Source organism: Tachypleus tridentatus, unplaced genomic scaffold (genome assembly GCF_004210375.1).
Source record: "Tachypleus tridentatus isolate NWPU-2018 unplaced genomic scaffold, ASM421037v1 Hic_cluster_2, whole genome shotgun sequence".
Taxonomy (NCBI): domain Eukaryota; kingdom Metazoa; phylum Arthropoda; class Merostomata; order Xiphosura; family Limulidae; genus Tachypleus; species Tachypleus tridentatus.
Genome location: NW_027467782.1, coordinates 49,136,086 through 49,155,721, shown reverse-complemented (window position 1 = coordinate 49,155,721; position 19,636 = coordinate 49,136,086). Strand labels below are relative to the sequence as shown.

Here is a 19,636-nt window from a genome sequence, read left to right as displayed (position 1 = left end):
ATGACAACACCACAACATGTGAAACCAAACTGAATTAAACTACTGTTGAACAGAATGACAACACCACAACATGTGAAACCAAACTGAATTAAACTACTGTTGAACAGAATGACAACACCACAACATGTGAAACCATGTGAGAATGGAAACTGAATTAAACTACTGTTGAACAGAATGACAACACCACAACATGTGAAACCAAACTGAATTAAACTACTGTTGAACAGAATGACAACACCACAACATGTGAAACCAAACTGAATTAAACTACTGTTGAACAGAATGACAACACCACAACATGTGAAACCAAACTGAATTAAACTACTGTTAAACAGAATGACAACACCACAACATGTGAAACCAAACTGAATTAAACTACTGTTGAACAGAATGACAACACCACAACATGTGAAACCAAACTGAATTAAACTACTGTTGAACAGAATGACAACACCACAACATGTGAAACCAAACTGAATTAAACTACTGTTGAACAGAATGACAACACCACAACATGTGAAACCAAACTGAATTAAACTACTGTTGAACAGAATGACAACACCACAACATGTGAAACCAAACTGAATTAAACTACTGTTGAACAGAATGACAACACCACAACATGTGAAACCAAACTGAATTAAACTACTGTTGAACAGAATGACAACACCACAAATGTGAAACTTAAACTACTGTTGAACAGAATTAAACTACTGTTGAACAGAATGACAACACCACAACATGTGAAACCAAACTGAATTAAACTACTGTTGAACAGAATGACAACACCACAACATGTGAAACCAAACTGAATTAAACTACTGTTGAACAGAATGACAACACCACAACATGTGAAACCAAACTGAATTAAACTACTGTTGAACAGAATGACAACAACACCACTGAATTAAACTATGTGAACCACCAAACTGAATTAAACTACTGTTGAACAGAATGACAACACCACAACATGTGAAACCAAACTGAATTAAACTACTGTTGAACAGAATGACAACACCACAACATGTGAAACCAAACTGAATTAAACTACTGTTGAACAGAATGACAACACCACAACATGTGAAACCAAACTGAATTAAACTACTGTTGAACAGAATGACAACACCACAACATGTGAAACCAAACTGAATTAAACTACTGTTGAACAGAATGACAACACCACAACATGTGAAACCAAACTGAATTAAACTACTGTTGAACAGAATGACAACACCACAACATGTGAAACCAAACTGAATTAAACTACTGTTGAACAGAATGACAACACCACAACATGTGAAACCAAACTGAATTAAACACTGTTGAACAGAATGACAACACCACAACATGTGAATTAAACTACTGTTGAACAGAATGACAACACCACAACATGTGAAACCAAACTGAATTAAACTACTGTTGAACAGAATGACAACAACACCATGTGAAACCAAACTGAATTAAACTACTGTTGAACAGAATGACAACCACAACATGTGAAACCAAACTGAATTAAACTACTGTTGAACAGAATGACAACACCACAACATGTGAAACCAAACTGAATTAAACTACTGTTGAACAGAATGACAACACCACAACATGTGAAACCAAACTGAATTAAAACTGTTGAACAGAATGACAACACCACAACATGTGAAACCAAACTGAATTAAACTACTGTTGACAACACCACAACATGTGAAACCAAACTGAATTAAACTACTGTTGAACAGAATGACAACACCACAACATGTGAAACCAAACTGAATTAAACTACTGTTGAACAACAGAATGACAACACCACAACATGTGAAACCAAACTGAATTAAACTACTGTTGAACAGAATGACAACACCACAACATGTGAAACCAAACTGAATTAAACTACTGTTGAACAGAATGACAACACCACAACATGTGAAACCAAACTGAAACCAACACTGAATTAAACAAACTGAATTAAACTACTGTTGAACAGAATGACAACACCACAACATGTGAAACCAAACTGAATTAAACTACTGTTGAACAGAATGACAACCACAACATGTGAAACCAAACTGAATTAAACTACTGTTGAACAGAATGACAACACCACAACATGTGAAACCAAACTGAATTAAACTACTGTTAAACAGAATGACAACACCACAACATGTGAAACCAAACTGAATTAAACTACTGTTGAACAGAATGACAACACCACAACATGTGAAACCAAACTGAATTAAACTACTGTGGAACAGAATGACAAACCAAACTGAAACCAAACTGAATTAAACTACTGTTGAACAGAATGACAACACCACAACATGTGAAACCAAACTGAATTAAACTACTGTTAAACAGAATGACAACACCACAACATGTGAAACCAAACTGAATTAAACTACTGTTAAACAGAATGACAACACCACAACATGTGAAACCAAACTGAATTAAACTACTGTTAAACAGAATCACAACACCACAACATGTGAAACCAAACTGAATTAAACTACTGTTGAACAGAATCACAACACCACAACATGTGAAACCAAACTGAATTAAACTACTGTTGAACAGAATCACAACACCACAACATGTGAAACCAAACTGAATTAAACTACTGTTGAACAGAATCACAACACCACAACATGTGAAACCAAACTGAATTAAACTACTGTTGAACAACAACCACAACATGTGAAACCAAACTGAATTAAACTACTGTTAAACAGAATCACAACACCACAACATGTGAAACCAAAATAAATTAAACTACTGTTTAACAGAATGACAACACCACAACATGTGAAACCAAACTGAATTAAACTACTGTTAAACAGAATGACAACACCACAACATGTGAAACCAAACTGAATTAAACTACTGTTGAACAGAATGACAACACCACAACATGTGAAACCAAACTGAATTAAACTACTGTTGAACAGAATGACAACACCACAACATGTGAAACCAAACTGAATTAAACTACTGTTGAACAGAATGACAACACCACAACATGTGAAACCAAACTGAATTAAACTACTGTTGAACAGAATGACAACACCACAACATGTGAAACATGTGAAACCAAACTGAATTAAACTACTGTTGAACAGAATGACAACACCACAACATGTGAAACCAAACTAAATTAAACTACTGTTGAACAGAATCATAACACCACAACATGTGAAACCAAACTAAATTAAACTACTGTTGAACAGAATGACAACACCACAACATGTGAAACCAAACTGAATTAAACTACTATTGAACAGAATGACAACACCACAACATGTGAAACCAAACTGAATTAAACTACTGTTGAACAGAATCATAACACCACAACATGTGAAACCAAACTGAATTAAACTACTGTTGAACAGAATGACAACACCACAACATGTGAAACCAAACTGAATTAAACTACTGTTGAACAGAATGACAACACCACAACATGTGAAACCAAACTGAATTAAACTACTGTTAAACAGAATGACAACACCACAACATGTGAAACCAAACTGAATTAAACTACTGTTAAACAGAATGACAACACCACAACATGTGAAACCAAACTGAATTAAACTACTGTTGAACAGAATGACAACACCACAACATGTGAAACCAAACTGAATTAAACTACTGTTGAACAGAATCATAACACCACAACATGTGAAACCAAACTAAATTAAACTACTGTTGAACAGAATCATAACACCACAACATGTGAAACCAAACTGAATTAAACTACTGTTGAACAGAATGACAACACCACAACATGTGAAACCAAAATAAATTAAACTACTGTTGAACAGAATGACAACACCACAACATGTGAAACCAAACTGAATTAAACTACTGTTGAACAGAATGACAACACCACAACATGTGAAACCAAACTGAATTAAACTACTGTTGAACAGAATGACAACACCACAACATGTGAAACCAAACTGAATTAAACTACTGTTGAACAGAATGACAACACCACAACATGTGAAACCAAACTAAATTAAACTACTGTTGAACAGAATCATAACACCACAACATGTGAAACCAAACTAAATTAAACTACTGTTGAACAGAATGACAACACCACAACATGTGAAACCAAACTAAATTAAACTACTGTTGAACAGAATGACAACACCACAACATGTGAAACCAAACTGAATTAAACTACTGTTGAACAGAATCACAACACCACAACATGTGAAACCAAACTGAATTAAACTACTGTTGAACAGAATGACAACACCACAACATGTGAAACCAAACTGAATTAAACTACTGTTGAACAGAATGACAACACCACAACATGTGAAACCAAACTGAATTAAACTACTGTTGAACAGAATGACAACACCACAACATGTGAAACCAAACTGAATTAAACTACTGTTGAACAGAATCACAACACCACAACATGTGAAACCAAACTGAATTAAACTACTGTTGAACAGAATGACAACACCACAACATGTGAAACCAAACTGAATTAAACTACTGTTGAACAGAATGACAACACCACAACATGTGAAACCAAACTGAATTAAACTACTGTTAAACAGAATGACAACACCACAACTTGTGAAACCAAACTGAATTAAACTACTGTTGAACAGAATGACAACACCACAACTTGTGAAACCAAACTGAATTAAACTACTGTTGAACAGAATGACAACACCACAACATGTGAAACCAAACTGAATTAAACTACTGTTGAACAGAATGACAACACCACAACATGTGAAACCAAACTGAATTAAACTACTGTTGAACAGAATGACAACACCACAACATGTGAAACCAAACTGAATTAAACTACTGTTGAACAGAATGACAACACCACAACATGTGAAACCAAACTGAATTAAACTACTGTTGAACAGAATGACAACACCACAACATGTGAAACCAAACTGAATTAAACTACTGTTAAACAGAATGACAACACCACAACATGTGAAACCAAACTGAATTAAACTACTGTTGAACAGAATGACAACACCACAACATGTGAAACCAAACTGAATTAAACTACTGTTGAACAGAATGACAACACCACAACATGTGAAACCAAACTGAATTAAACTACTGTTGAACAGAATGACATATTTCAAAGTATGCTATGTTGAAGAAGTTAATAAACCAGATTCAGATACTTTTGAAAGTTAGGTAGGGTTAATATACAGTTCAGGATCACCTGATGAAAACAATAACCTTCGAGTCCCAAAAGACTGATCTACAAGGACCTAATACAAATGTATCACACCATTTAGGGCTCGGATTATCTTGGAAAAACATTTCATGTTATTCGAGTCTAAAGACTTCCACAATAAACAATTAGAAAAGGAACTCTGTCAAAGTGTTTAGCAAGTTATGTTAAAAGGCATAATTTCCGTGCAATATGAGATTCTAACAAATTAACACAAAATGTATATGTATTATCACGTGTAATTCAGTACAACAGATCGGTGTATGTAACTGGATTTATATACTTCTTTTGAAATAACTACCGACTAAAGATTCTCTTATAGCAACCAACAATTTAGTCTAAGTAATTTTCTTTCACCTTGTTTTTTAAACACTTCTTGACTGCAAATTCTACTGAGTCTGCAACAGTTTCACCGTCCTCTCTAACATAGTAAACCAAAAGACGAGCGATAGGGGCCATGGAAGGTTGCGGGGTAAAAGGTATTGAAGCTTGACCAACGTATGGAGGAACAGTTATAAGGTTACCCCAGGTTTGATTGTTCTTCAACTTCAAACAAATAGCACTTGAATCTTGAGGAAGGTATGTGTCATCAGTGACTGAATTCTGGTCATTCTCTACAAGAGATTCTTTTGTATGATGTCCTTGAGTAATAATCCTGCCTTGTACCATAACCTAAGTGTATGGTAAAACACATCTGATTAGTTAGAAGACTTAAGATGTCAACTTCTTAACCACTTGTTTAGCCTTTATTCAGACAATGGCATTAGCAAAATAAATTTATACATGATGCAAAGAATTTGTAACTTAGAATCTTTCTGATATTTCTTTGAGATTAGTAACATTTTTAACTTATTCTTTATAGTAATTCCTAAGAAATTATTACAAACACTATTTTCCTACAAAACAAGGAATAGAGCTAGAATTTTCTAGGGTTACCAATCCTGTGTACTAGTATGTTTCCTCACATCCAAAGATTCTTGAGATTGTAATAACCCTTCCTGGAACAAGTTGCTGTCACTGATATCCTCTGATTTCTTTTTCAAACTGGTAATACTTGAACAGATTAGATTCAAATTTTTAATCAATTTAGTTTCTTGATTAAACTTTATTAAGAGTTAAAATGAAAGCTGAACAACCCTTCTTTATGTGTTCATACAATAAAGAAACAGTTTTAATAACAAAAGCACTTGTGCAAATCTTAAAAGTTTAAATAATTTTATATGTTTGCATTTGTGTCTAATCATTTAATTTGTATGAAAAGAGCAGATAGTTCAATTACTTGTCATATTAGAAAATGTAACATGGAAATAAAATATTCAGAATCCTGGCCATTATTCCAGAGTTTATCTCCTAGAATCCCAAAGTCCTGTGATCCAGAAATAGTTTCAGTACTACAGTACCCAGAGAAATCTAGTAATGTGAATGTTGAGGTACATCAGTGTAAAGTTCTAAACAAGACAGATTTGATCAGAAATAGTGATGTGAAAAACAAAAAGATTTCTGATAAATCGAATTTATCTACAACTAACAACTGTATATGTACTGGATAAGTAAAACGTACATGTAGCATCAACTGTAGTACAATAACAACTATATGTAGTACAAAGATATGTGAAATAAGTAAACTATATGTAGTACAAAGATATGTGAAATAAGTAAACTATATGTAGTACAAAGATATGTGAAATAAGTAAACTATATGTAGTACAAAGATATGTGAAATAAGTAAACTACATGTAGTACAAAGATATGTGAAATAAGTAAACTACATGTAGTACAAAGATATGTGAAATAAGTAAACTACATGTAGTACAAAGATATGTGAAATAAGTAAACTATATGTACGACAAAGATATGTGAAATAAGTAAACTACATGTAGTACAAAGATATGTGAAATAAGTAAACTATATGTAGTACAAAGATATGTCAAATAAGTAAACTATATGTAGTACAAAGATATGTCAAATAAGTAAACTATATGTAGTACAAAGATATGTGAAATAAGTAAACTACATGTAGTACAAAGATATGTCAAATAAGTAAACTATATGTAGTACAAAGATATGACAAATAAGTAAACTATATGTAGTACAAAGATATGTGAAATAAGTAAACTATATGTAGTACAAAGATATGTCAAATCATTAAACTATATGTAGTACAAAGATATGTCAAATAAGTAAACTATATGTAGTACAAAGATATGTGAAATAAGTAAACTACATGTAGTACAAAGATATGTGAAATAAGTAAACTACATGTAGTACAAAGATATGTGAAATAAATAAACTACATGCAGTACAAAGATATGTGAAATAAGTAAACTACATGTAGTACAAAGATATGTGAAATAAATAAACTACATGCAGTACAAAGATATGTGAAATAAGTAAAGTATATGTAGTACAAAGATATGTGAAATAAGTAAACTACATGTAGTACAAAAATATGTGAAATAAGTAAACTACATGTAGTACAAAGATATGTGAAAATAAGTAAACTATATGTAGTACAAAGATATGTGAAATAAGTAAACTACATGTAGTACAAAGATATGTGAAATAAGTAAACTATATGTAGTACAAAAGATATGTGAAATAAGTAAACTACATGTAGTACAAAGATATGTGAAATAAGTAAACTATATGTAGTACAAAGATATGTGAAATAAGTAAACTATATGTAGTACAAAGATATGTGAAATAAGTAAACTATATGTAGTACAAAGATATGTGAAATAAGTAAACTACATGTAGTACAAAGATATGTGAAATAAGTAAACTACATGTAGTACAAAGATATGTGAAATAAGTAAACTACATGTAGTACAAAGATATAATGAAATAAGTAAACTACATGTAAGTACAAAGATATGTGAAATAAGTAAACTAAATGTAATTTACAAAAGATATGTGAAATAAATAAACTACATGCAGTACAAAGATATGTGAAATAAGTAAAGTATATGTAGTACAAAGATATGTGAAATAAGTAAACTATATGTAGTACAAAAATATGTGAAATAAGTAAACTACATGCAGTACAAAGATATGTGAAATAAGTAAAGTATATGTAGTACAAAGATATGTGAAATAAGTAAAGTATATGTAGTACAAAGATATGTGAAATAAGTAAACTACATGCAGTACAAAGATATGTGAAATAAGTAAACTACATGTAGTACAAAGATATGTGAAATAAGTAAACTATATGTAGTACAAAGATATGTGAAATAAGTAAACTATATGTAGTACAAAGATATGTGAAATAAGTAAACTACATGCAGTACAAAGATATGTGAACTAAGTAAACTACATGAAGTACAAAGATATGTGAAATAAGTAAACTACATGCAGTACAAAGATATGTGAAATAAGTAAACTACATGTAGTACAAAGATATGTGAAATAAATAAACTACATGCAGTACAAAGATATGTGAAATAAGTAAAGTATATGTAGTACAAAGATATGTGAAATAAGTAAACTATATGTAGTACAAAGATATGTGAAATAAGTAAACTATATGTAGTACAAAAATATGTGAAATACGTAAACTATATGTAGTACAAAAATATGTGAAATAAGTAAACTACATGTAGTACAAAGATATGTGAAATAAGTAAACTACATGTAGTACAAAGATATGTGAAATAAGTAAACTACATGTAGTACAAAGATATGTGAAATAAGTAAACTACATGTAGTACAAAGATGTGTGAAATAAGTAAACTACATGTAGTACAAAGATATGTGAAATAAGTAAACTATATGTAGTACAAAGATATGTGAAATAAGTAAACTATATGTAGTACAAAGATATGTGAAATAAGTAAACTACATGTAGTGCAAAGATATGTGAAATAAGTAAACTATATGTAGTACAAAGATATGTGAAATAAGTAAACTACATGTAGTACAAAGAGATATGTGAAATAAGTAAACTATATGTAGTACAAAGATATGTGAAATAAGTAAACTATATGTAGTACAAAGATATGTGAAATAAGTAAACTACATGTAGTGCAAAGATATGTGAAATAAGTAAACTACATGCAGTACAAAGATATGTGAAATAAGTAAACTACATGTAGTACAAAGATATGTGAAATAAGTAAACTATATGCAAGATGTCAAACATGCTTGATGACAAGTTTATACAATGGTGACTGGATAATTAAAAGTAGAAAACATTAAATATACACAAAGTTTCAGATAGAATATAATGAAGAGTACATATTAAAGACACACCTTATAGTGGAATGTAATTTATGAAAAACACACCTGATAGTGGAATGTGATTTATGAAAAACACACCTTATGGTCGAATGTGATTTATCAAAACACACCTGATAGTGGAATGTGATTTATCAAAAACACCTCTGATAGTGGAATGTGATTTATCAAAAACACCTGTGATAGTGGAATGTGATTTATCAAAAACACCTTTGATAGTGAAATGTGATTTATCAAAAACACCTCTGATAGTGGAATGTGATTTATCAAAAACACCTCTGATAGTGGAATGTGATTTATGAAAAACACACCTGATAGTGGAATGTGATTTATGAAAAACACACCTGATAGTGGAATGTGATTTATCAAAAACACCTCTGATAGTGGAATGTGATTTATGAAAAACACACCTGATAGTGGAATGTGATTTATCAAAAACACCTCTGATAGTGGAATGTGATTTATCAAAAACACCTCTGATAGTGGAATGTGATTTATGAAAAACACACCTGATAGTGGAATGTGATTTATGAAAAACACACCTGATAGTGGAATGTAATTTATGAAAAACACCCCTGATAGTGGAATGTAATTTATGAAAAACACACCTGATAGTGGAATGTGATTTATGAAAAACACACCTGATAGTGGAATGTGATTTATGAAAAACACACCTGATAGTGGAATGTGATTTATGAAAAACACACCTGATAGTGGAATGTGATTTATGAAAAGCACACCCGATAGTGAAATGTGATTTATCAAAAACACACCTGATAGTGGAATGTGATTTATCAAAAACACACCTGATAGTGGAATGTGATTTATCAAAAACACGCCTGATAGTGGAATGTGATTTGTCAAAAACACACCTTATGGTCGAATGTGATTTATCAAAAACACACCTTATGGTCGAATGTGATTTATCAAAACACACCTGATAGTGGAATGTGATTTATCAAAAACACCTCTGATAGTGGAATGTGATTTATCAAAAACACCTCTGATAGTGGAATGTAATTTATCAAAAACACCTCTGATAGTGGAATGTGATTTATGAAAAACACCTCTGATAGTGGAATGTGATTTAACAAAAAACACCTCTGATAGTGGAATGTGATTTATCAAAAACACCTCTGATAGTGGAATGTGATTTATCAAAAACACCTCTGATAGTGGAATGTGATTTATGAAAAACACACCTGATAGTGGAATGTGATTTATCAAAAACACACCTGAGAGTGGAATGTAATTTATCAAAAACACACCTGATAGTGGAATGTGATTTATCAGAAACACACCTGATAGTGTAATGTAATTTACGAAAAACACACCTGATAGTGGAATGTGATTTATGGAAAACACCTTGATAGTGGAATGTGATTTATGAAAAACACACCTTGATAGTGGAATGTGATTTATGAAAAACACACCTGATAATGGAATGTGATTTATGAAAAACACACCTGATAATGGAATGTGATTTATGAAAAACACACCTGATAGTGGAATGTGATTTATGAAAAACACACCTGATAGTGGAATGTGATTTATGAAAAACACACCTGATAGTGAAATGTGATTTATGAAAAACACACCTGATAGTGGAATGTGATTTATCAAAAACACACCTTATGGTCAAATGTGATTTATCAAAACACACCTAATAGTGGAATGTGATTTATGAAAAACACACCTGATAGTGGAATGTGATTTACGAAAAACACACCTGATAGTGGAATGTGATTTACGAAAAACACCCCTGATAGTGGAATGTGATTTATCAAAAACACATCTTATGGTCGAATGTGATTTATTAAAAACACACCTGATAGTGGAATGTGATGTTTTGGTCCTCTTTAAAAGTGTACAAAACCTTTGCATCATAAGGAACCCCACACTCAATGTCCACTTTTGATGGTTCGATCTGTATGTGACTACCAGTGGGTGAATACCAGGACCGAACGTGAATTGTACGGCTCGGTTGGCGTAGTGACGGTCGTTCATCATCATTCTCTTCTCTAGCGTATGCTGTAGCCGTAACCTTCAAGAGATAAAACAAATATTAAATTGGATATTAATTAAAGAGACAGATGCCAGTTAATGTGCATCATAACATTCAACATAATACCAAAACCAATAACAAGACAAAAGGTATCTGATCACCTAGAGATCATAAAAGTGAATACACACAACAACACAGCAAAATGAAAAAAACAACCATAAACAGGTAATGCTGAATATAAGAATCATATGTTAACCTACAGACAAAAACACTAATACAAAATTTATAAAATAAAATAAAACAAACTGATGTAGGTGTAAAATACAAAACACAAACTGGTGAAAGTACAAAATGCTAAAAACAAACTGATGAAAGTATAAAATACTAAAAACAAACTGGCGAAAGTATAAAATACTGAAAACAAACTGGCGAAAGTATAAAATACTAAAAACAAACTGATGAAAGTATAAAATACTGAAAACAAACTGGTGAAAGTATAAAATACTGAAAACAAACTGATGAAAGTATAAAATACTAAAAACAAACTGGCGAAAGTATAAAATATTGAAAACAAACTGGTGAAAGTATAAAATACTGAAAACAAACTGGTGAAAGTATAAAATACTAAAAACAAACTGGTGAAAGTATAAAATACTAAAAACAAACTGGTGAAAGTATAAAATACTGAAAACAAACTGATGAAAGTATAAAATACTAAAAACAAACTGGCGAAAGTATAAAATACTGAAAACAAACTGGCGAAAGTATAAAATACTGAAAACAAACTGGTGAAAGTATAAAATACTAAAACAAACTGGTGAAAGTATAAAATACTAAAAAAACAAACTGGTGAAAGTATAAAATAATAAAACAAACTGGTGAAAGTATAAAATACTAAAACAAACTGGTGAAAGTATAAAATACTAAAACAAACTGGTGAAAGTATAAAATACTGGAAAGTATAAAAACAAACTGGTGAAAGTATAAAATACTAAAACAAACTGGTGAAAGTATAAAATACTAAAAACAAACTGGTGAAAGTATAAAATACTAAAACAAACTGGTGAAAGTATAAAATACTAAAACAAACTGGTGAAAGTATAAAATACTAAAAACAAACTGGTGAAAGTATAAAATACTGAAAACAAACTGGTGAAAGTATAAAATACTAAAAACAAACTGGTGAAAGTATAAAATACTAAAAACAAACTGGTGAAAGTATAAAATACTAAAAACAAACTGGTGAAAGTATAAAATACTAAAAACAAACTGGTGAAAGTATAAAAATACTGGTGAAAGTATAAAATACTAAAAACAAACTGGTGAAAGTATAAAATACTAAAACAAACTGGTGAAAGTATAAAATACTAAAACAAACTGGTGAAAGTATAAAATACTAAAACAAACTGGTGAAAGTATAAAATACTAAAACAAAAAAACAAACTGGTGAAAGTATAAAATACTAAAACAAACTGGTGAAAGTATAAAATACTAAAAACAAACTGGTGAAAGTATAAAATACTAAAAACAAACTGGTGAAAGTATAAAATACTAAAACAAACTGGTGAAAGTATAAAATACTAAAACAAACTGGTGAAAGTATAAAATACTAAAACAAACTGGTGAAAAGTACTAAAAAACAAATGAAAGTATAAAATACTAAAACAAACTGGTGAAAGTATAAAATACTAAAACAAACTGGTGAAAGTATAAAATACTAAAACAAACTGGTGAAAGTATAAAATACTAAAACAAACTGAAAGTATAAAATACTAAAACAAACTGGTGAAAGTATAAAATACTAAAAACAAACTGGTGAAAGTATAAAATACTAAAAACAAACTGGTGAAAGTATAAAATACTAAAACAAACTGGTGAAAGTATAAAATACTAAAAACAAACTGGTGAAAGTATAAAATACTAAAACAAACTGGTGAAAGTATAAAATACTAAAACAAACTGGTGAAAGTATAAAATACTAAAACAAACTGGTGAAAGTATAAAATACTAAAACAAACTGGTGAAAGTATAAAATACTAAAACAAACTGGTGAAAGTATAAAATACTAAAAACAAACTGGTGAAAGTATAAAATACTAAAAACAAACTGGTGAAAGTATAAAATACTAAAAACAAACTGGTGAAAGTATAAAATACTAAAAACAAACTGGTGAAAGTATAAAATACTAAAACAAACTGGTGAAAGTATAAAATACTAAAACAAACTGGTGAGGAAAGTATAAAATACTAAAACAAACTGGTGAAAGTATAAAATACTAAAACAAACTGGTGAAAGTATAAAATACTAAAAACAAACTGGTGAAAGTATAAAATACTAAAAACAAACTGGTGAAAGTATAAAATACTAAAAACAAACTGGTGAAAGTATAAAATACTAAAAACAAACTGGTGAAAGTATAAAATACTAAAACAAACTGGTGAAAGTATAAAATACTAAAAACAAACTGGTGAAAGTATAAAATACTAAAAACAAACTGAAAGTATAAAATACTAAAACAAACTGATGAAAGTATAAAATACTAAAACAAACTGGTGAAAGTATAAAATACTAAAACAAACTGGTGAAAGTATAAAATACTAAAAACAAACTGGTGAAAGTATAAAATACTAAAACAAACTGGTGAAAGTATAAAATACTAAAACAAACTGGTGAAAGTATAAAATACTAAAACAAACTGGTGAAAGTACTAAAAACAAACTGGTGAAAGTATAAAAACTAAAACAAACTGGTGAAAGTATAAAATACTAAAACAAACTGGTGAAAGTATAAAATACTAAAAACAAACTGGTGAAAGTATAAAATACTAAAACAAACTGATGAAAGTATAAAATACTAAAACAAACTGGTGAAAGTATAAAATACTAAAACAAACTGGTGAAAGTATAATGAAAGTATAAAATACTAAAAAAAACAAACTGGTGAAAGTATAAAATACTAAAAACAAACTGGTGAAAGTATAAAATACTAAAACAAACTGGTGAAAGTATAAAATACTAAAAACAAACTGGTGAAAGTATAAAATACTAAAAACAAACTGGTGAAAGTATAAAATACTAAAAACAAACTGATGAAAGTATAAAATACTAAAAACAAACTGGTGAAAGTATAAAATACTAAAAACAAACTGATGAAAGTATAAAATACTAAAAACAAACTGGTGAAAGTATAAAATACTAAAAACAAACTGGTGAAAGTATAAAATACTAAAAACAAACTGGTGAAAGTATAAAATACTAAAACAAACTGGTGAAAGTATAAAATACTAAAAAAACAAACTGAAAGTATAAAATACTAAAACAAATGAAAATAATACTAAAACAAACTGGTGAAAGTATAAAATACTAAAAACAAACTGGTGAAAGTATAAAATACTAAAAACAAACTGGTGAAAGTATAAAATACTAAAAACAAACTGGTGAAAGTATAAAATACTAAAAACAAACTGGTGAAAGTATAAAATACTAAAAACAAACTGGTGAAAGTATAAAATACTAAAAACAAACTGGTGAAAGTATAAAATACTAAAAACAAACTGGTGAAAGTATAAAATACTAAAACAAACTGGTGAAAGTATAAAATACTAAAACCAAACTGGTGAAAGTATAAAGTACTAAAAACAAACTGGTGAAAGTATAAAATACTAAAACAAACTGGTGAAAGTATAAAATACTAAAACAAACTGGTGAAAGTATAAAATACTAAAACAAACTGGTGAAAGTATAAAATACTAAAACAAACTGGTGAAAGTATAAAATACTAAAAACAAACTGGTGAAAGTATAAAATACTAAAAACAAACTGGTGAAAGTATAAAATACTAAAAACAAACTGGTGAAAGTATAAAATACTAAAAACAAACTGGTGAAAGTATAAAATACTAAAACAAACTGGTGAAAGTATAAAATACTAAAAACAAACTGGTGAAAGTATAAAATACTAAAAACAAACTGGTGAAAGTATAAAATACTAAAAACAAACTGGTGAAAGTATAAAATACTAAAACAAACTGGTGAAAGTATAAAATACTAAAAAACAAACTGGTGAAAGTATAAAATACTAAAAAAAACAGGACTGGTGAAAGTATAAAATACTGAAAAACAAACTGGTGAAAGTATAAAATACTAAAACAAACTGGTGAAAGTATAAAATACTAAAACAAACTGGTGAAAGTATAAAATACTAAAAAAACAAACTGGTGAAAGTATAAAATACTAAAACAAACTGGGAGTGAAAGTATAAAATACTAAAAACAAACTGGTGAAAGTATAAAATACTAAAACAAACTGGTGAAAGTATAAAATACTAAAACAAACTGGTGAAAGTATAAAATACTAAAACAAACTGGTGAAAGTATAAAATACTAAAACAAACTGGTGAAAGTATAAAATACTAAAACAAACTGGTGAAAGTATAAAATACTAAAAACAAACTGGTGAAAGTATAAAGTACTAAAAACAAACTGGTGAAAGTATAAAGTACTAAAAACAAACTGGTGAAAGTATAAAATACTAAAACAAACTGGTGAAAGTATAAAATACTAAAACAAACTGGTGAAAGTATAAAGTACTAAAAACAAACTGGTGAAAGTATAAAATACTAAAACAAACTGGTGAAAGTATAAAATACTAAAACAAACTGGTGAAAGTATAAAATACTAAAAACAAACTGGTGAAAGTATAAAACACTAAAACAAACTGGTGAAAGTATAAAATACTAAAACAAACTGGTGAAAGTATAAAATACTAAAACAAACTGGTGAAAGTATAAAATACTAAAACAAACTGGTGAAAGTATAAAATACTAAAAACAAACTGGTGAAAGTATAAAATACTAAAACAAACTGGTGAAAGTATAAAATACTAAAAACAAACTGGTGAAAGTATAAAGTACTAAAAACAAACTGGTGAAAGTATAAAATACTAAAAACAAACTGGTGAAAGTATAAAAATAAAGAAAGAACTTGTAAATCAAATGGAAGATCGATGTCCACATTCATTTTCTGAGTGTTTTGTTTGTTCTGTTGAATACTTCTGAAGACAAATTAATGGATCCTATATTTTTGAAGTTCCATTATAAATATATGAGTACTACACAAGTAATGGCTATAAATATAATACAAATAATAATAATTCAGAGTGCAGGAGACATCTGATAAGATAGGTATGCATGCAAAAATAGAAATAACAACAATACTGAATATAATAGAGCCTATTTTAAGGTAGATATAAATGTAATAATATGGAATAATGAATACAATAAGGATTTATTCAACTAGTAATCAATGATATATTGTTGGCAACTAAGAACTGATAAAGACGAAACACAAATAATACATCTGAATACTACAAATGAAGAGAACAGAATGAACTTTGTCAGTTAACTTATTTAAATATACAATATCTCAACAAATGGTATAGTCTAAATATCATGTTTACAAAACCAAGATATACATTGAAAAAAATTGTATATTGAAGTAAACATTTTAAACATGTTTCAGCAACATAAATAACACAATTTCCAAGACAAGGGTGAAATTTTCATTCGAAACAAAACTAACTTTCGTTACAATTACACAAAAAAACATGGTGACTAACTTTGTGTCTTACTGTTGAACACATTTCTCAAATTTTCACTTAACAAAAATAATTCAAGTTTGTTCACTTTATCTTACCTCTATTCTCAGACGAATGGTTTCTTGGCCTTGAGGTGAGATGGTGAAACGAATAATTCCATCTTCATCACTCAGGAAATCTTTACAATTTTTAATTCTTTCATCGATCCATCTGTTGCTGGTCCAACGTTCCAGTTCTGCATACGAACAAATCCGCACCTGTTCTCCAGCTGCCACGGTTTGATCGGGGTTTTGAACTTTCAACTTAATAGTACAGCAAAATTAAAACCATTCATAGTTGAAAATGATATTATAACATTAATATGTGTGGACATACATACACAAATAATTTTTTTATTTATAATCAAAAACCACGACTCATTCTCACGTTTGCCAAGACGATGATTTTTTTAATGTACAATATCTGATATTTGTGGAATATATCTCACATTGTCTTTAAGCTTTATTTATTTTAAAAAGCAACTAAAATATTCATCTTGCTTATTAGCATATTGGAAGCAAACACAAACCTGAGCAAAACAAACTTACTGTTCCATGAAATGGAAGTCCAGGTTTAAAAAATTGCTCTCCTTGGGATTCTTCCAGATACACAAAACTCAGCGGGTAGAAGGTTCGGTAGATTACGTTTGTAGCATTTGCATCAATTCCTTGCGAAAAAACATTATATATATACAAAGAGAATACAATATACAATTAAACCACAACTTACAATACACAGGATCTCTAGAAACAATACTGTTCACAGTTAATAATAAAGCTTGAATGTGATAAATGTACAATAAAAATATAACTTACACTTCTTAAAACCAAAACTGAAATCAAAATTCAGAAAATCAGGATTCAAGCTGTATTTAAAACCCTCCCAACATACTTTATAAATTGCATTAATATTGTAAATCTCTATTTAATATAGTTAAGGATATCAGTAATGCTGTTGTTATTTTATACTAAAACAATGTCACGAGTTCCATTAGTGTTTATAAAATATTTACAAAAGTGAATGTAAAAACATCTGAAGCCAACCTGTTCCTTTTTCAATGACCTGTGCAGTTAACTGAAGTCCTCTGTATGCGTAGCGATTTTTGTAAAACTCCAACGCAGATGCATTAACAGAATAGTTGTAGCAGCCTGCAATCTATAAAGAACATAACAGTGTTGTATCTAAACACAGGCAATCAAAATGTAAATAGCAATCTGTAAGGAACATAACAGTGTCGTATCATATTAACACATCCAATCAAAATATGAATATAATCTGTAAAGAACATAACAGTGTCGTATCTAAACACATGCAATCAAAATGTGAATAGTAATATGTAAAGAACATAACAGTGTCATATCTAAACACATGCAATCAAAATCTAAATAGTAATCTGTAAGGAACATAACAGTGTCGTAGAATCTAAACACATGCAATCAAAATGTAAATAGTAATCTGTAAAGAACATAACAGTGTTGTATCATCTAAACACATGCAATCAAAATGTGAATAGCAGCCTGAAGGAACATAACAGTGTCATATCCTCTTAACACATGCAATCAAAATGTGAATAGCAGCCTGAAGGAACATAACAGTGTCATATCATCTTAACACATGCAATCAAAATGTGAATAGCAGCCTGAAGGAACATAACAGTGTCATATCATCTTAACACATGCAATCAAAATGTGAATAGTAATCTGTAAGGAACATAACAGTGTCGTATCATCTTAACACATGCAATCAAAATATGAATATAATCTGTAAAGAACATAACAGTGTCGTATCATCTAAACACAGGCAATCAAAATGTACATAGCAATCTGTAAGGAACATAACAGTGTCGTATCATCTTAACACATGCAATCAAAATATGAATATAATCTGTAAAGAACATAACAGTGTCATACCCAAACACATGCAATCAACATATGAATATAAAAAAACTAGGAATGATGGTATGTCATTAAAACCACAAGAGAACACACTTCATTCACAAGAAATAGGTTGGTGTTACTTGTCTCTGAAATGTACAAATGTCAACAGATATAAATTAAAAGCTGTAAATAAATACTGTCAAAATATTTTAAAATTCTCATTACAACACATAGTAGAAATGTTATAAGTCCCAGGATAAAAGCATTATTCTTGTAAATATTTTATATACATACATTCTTTGTTTAGTGTAAAAGTAATATTAAATATTACCACTGAAATAGGGACCCTTATAACCCAAGGGGTCTCAAAAGATGGACATTTCTTCTTCAGAGGTAATCCAGCTTCATCAAGAATTCTTGGATCTACATGTTTTTAGCACATTAAATATCGTCAAATACTGAATAGTGACTAAAATAACTTGTTCCTTCACTTTTCAGTTAACTCATGCCTGGAACACAAAGCAGCTACCAGACACCAAAAATACTTCAGTAACTATTACAACTTCTGGATCTCAAGCCATCTGATGAAACATCCAAATTCAAGCCAGAAAGACAAAAAAACTCAAAGCAACTGTCTCAGACCTAAGACCAGCATCTTATAAATAAGT

The 19,636-nt window shown here is 29.7% G+C and overlaps 1 protein-coding gene across 1 annotated transcript in view; it reads right to left on the bottom strand.

The window, feature by feature from the left end:
* Positions 1–19,636, bottom strand: part of LOC143242579 (alpha-2-macroglobulin-like protein 1) — an 85,005-nt gene that overhangs the window by 34,626 nt on the left and 30,743 nt on the right. Inside the window, 5 exon segments of the mRNA XM_076486044.1 lie at positions 5,576–5,890; positions 11,283–11,498; positions 17,151–17,354; positions 17,640–17,758; positions 18,135–18,246. Coding sequence (XP_076342159.1) covers positions 5,576–5,890; positions 11,283–11,498; positions 17,151–17,354; positions 17,640–17,758; positions 18,135–18,246 — 966 coding nt within the window.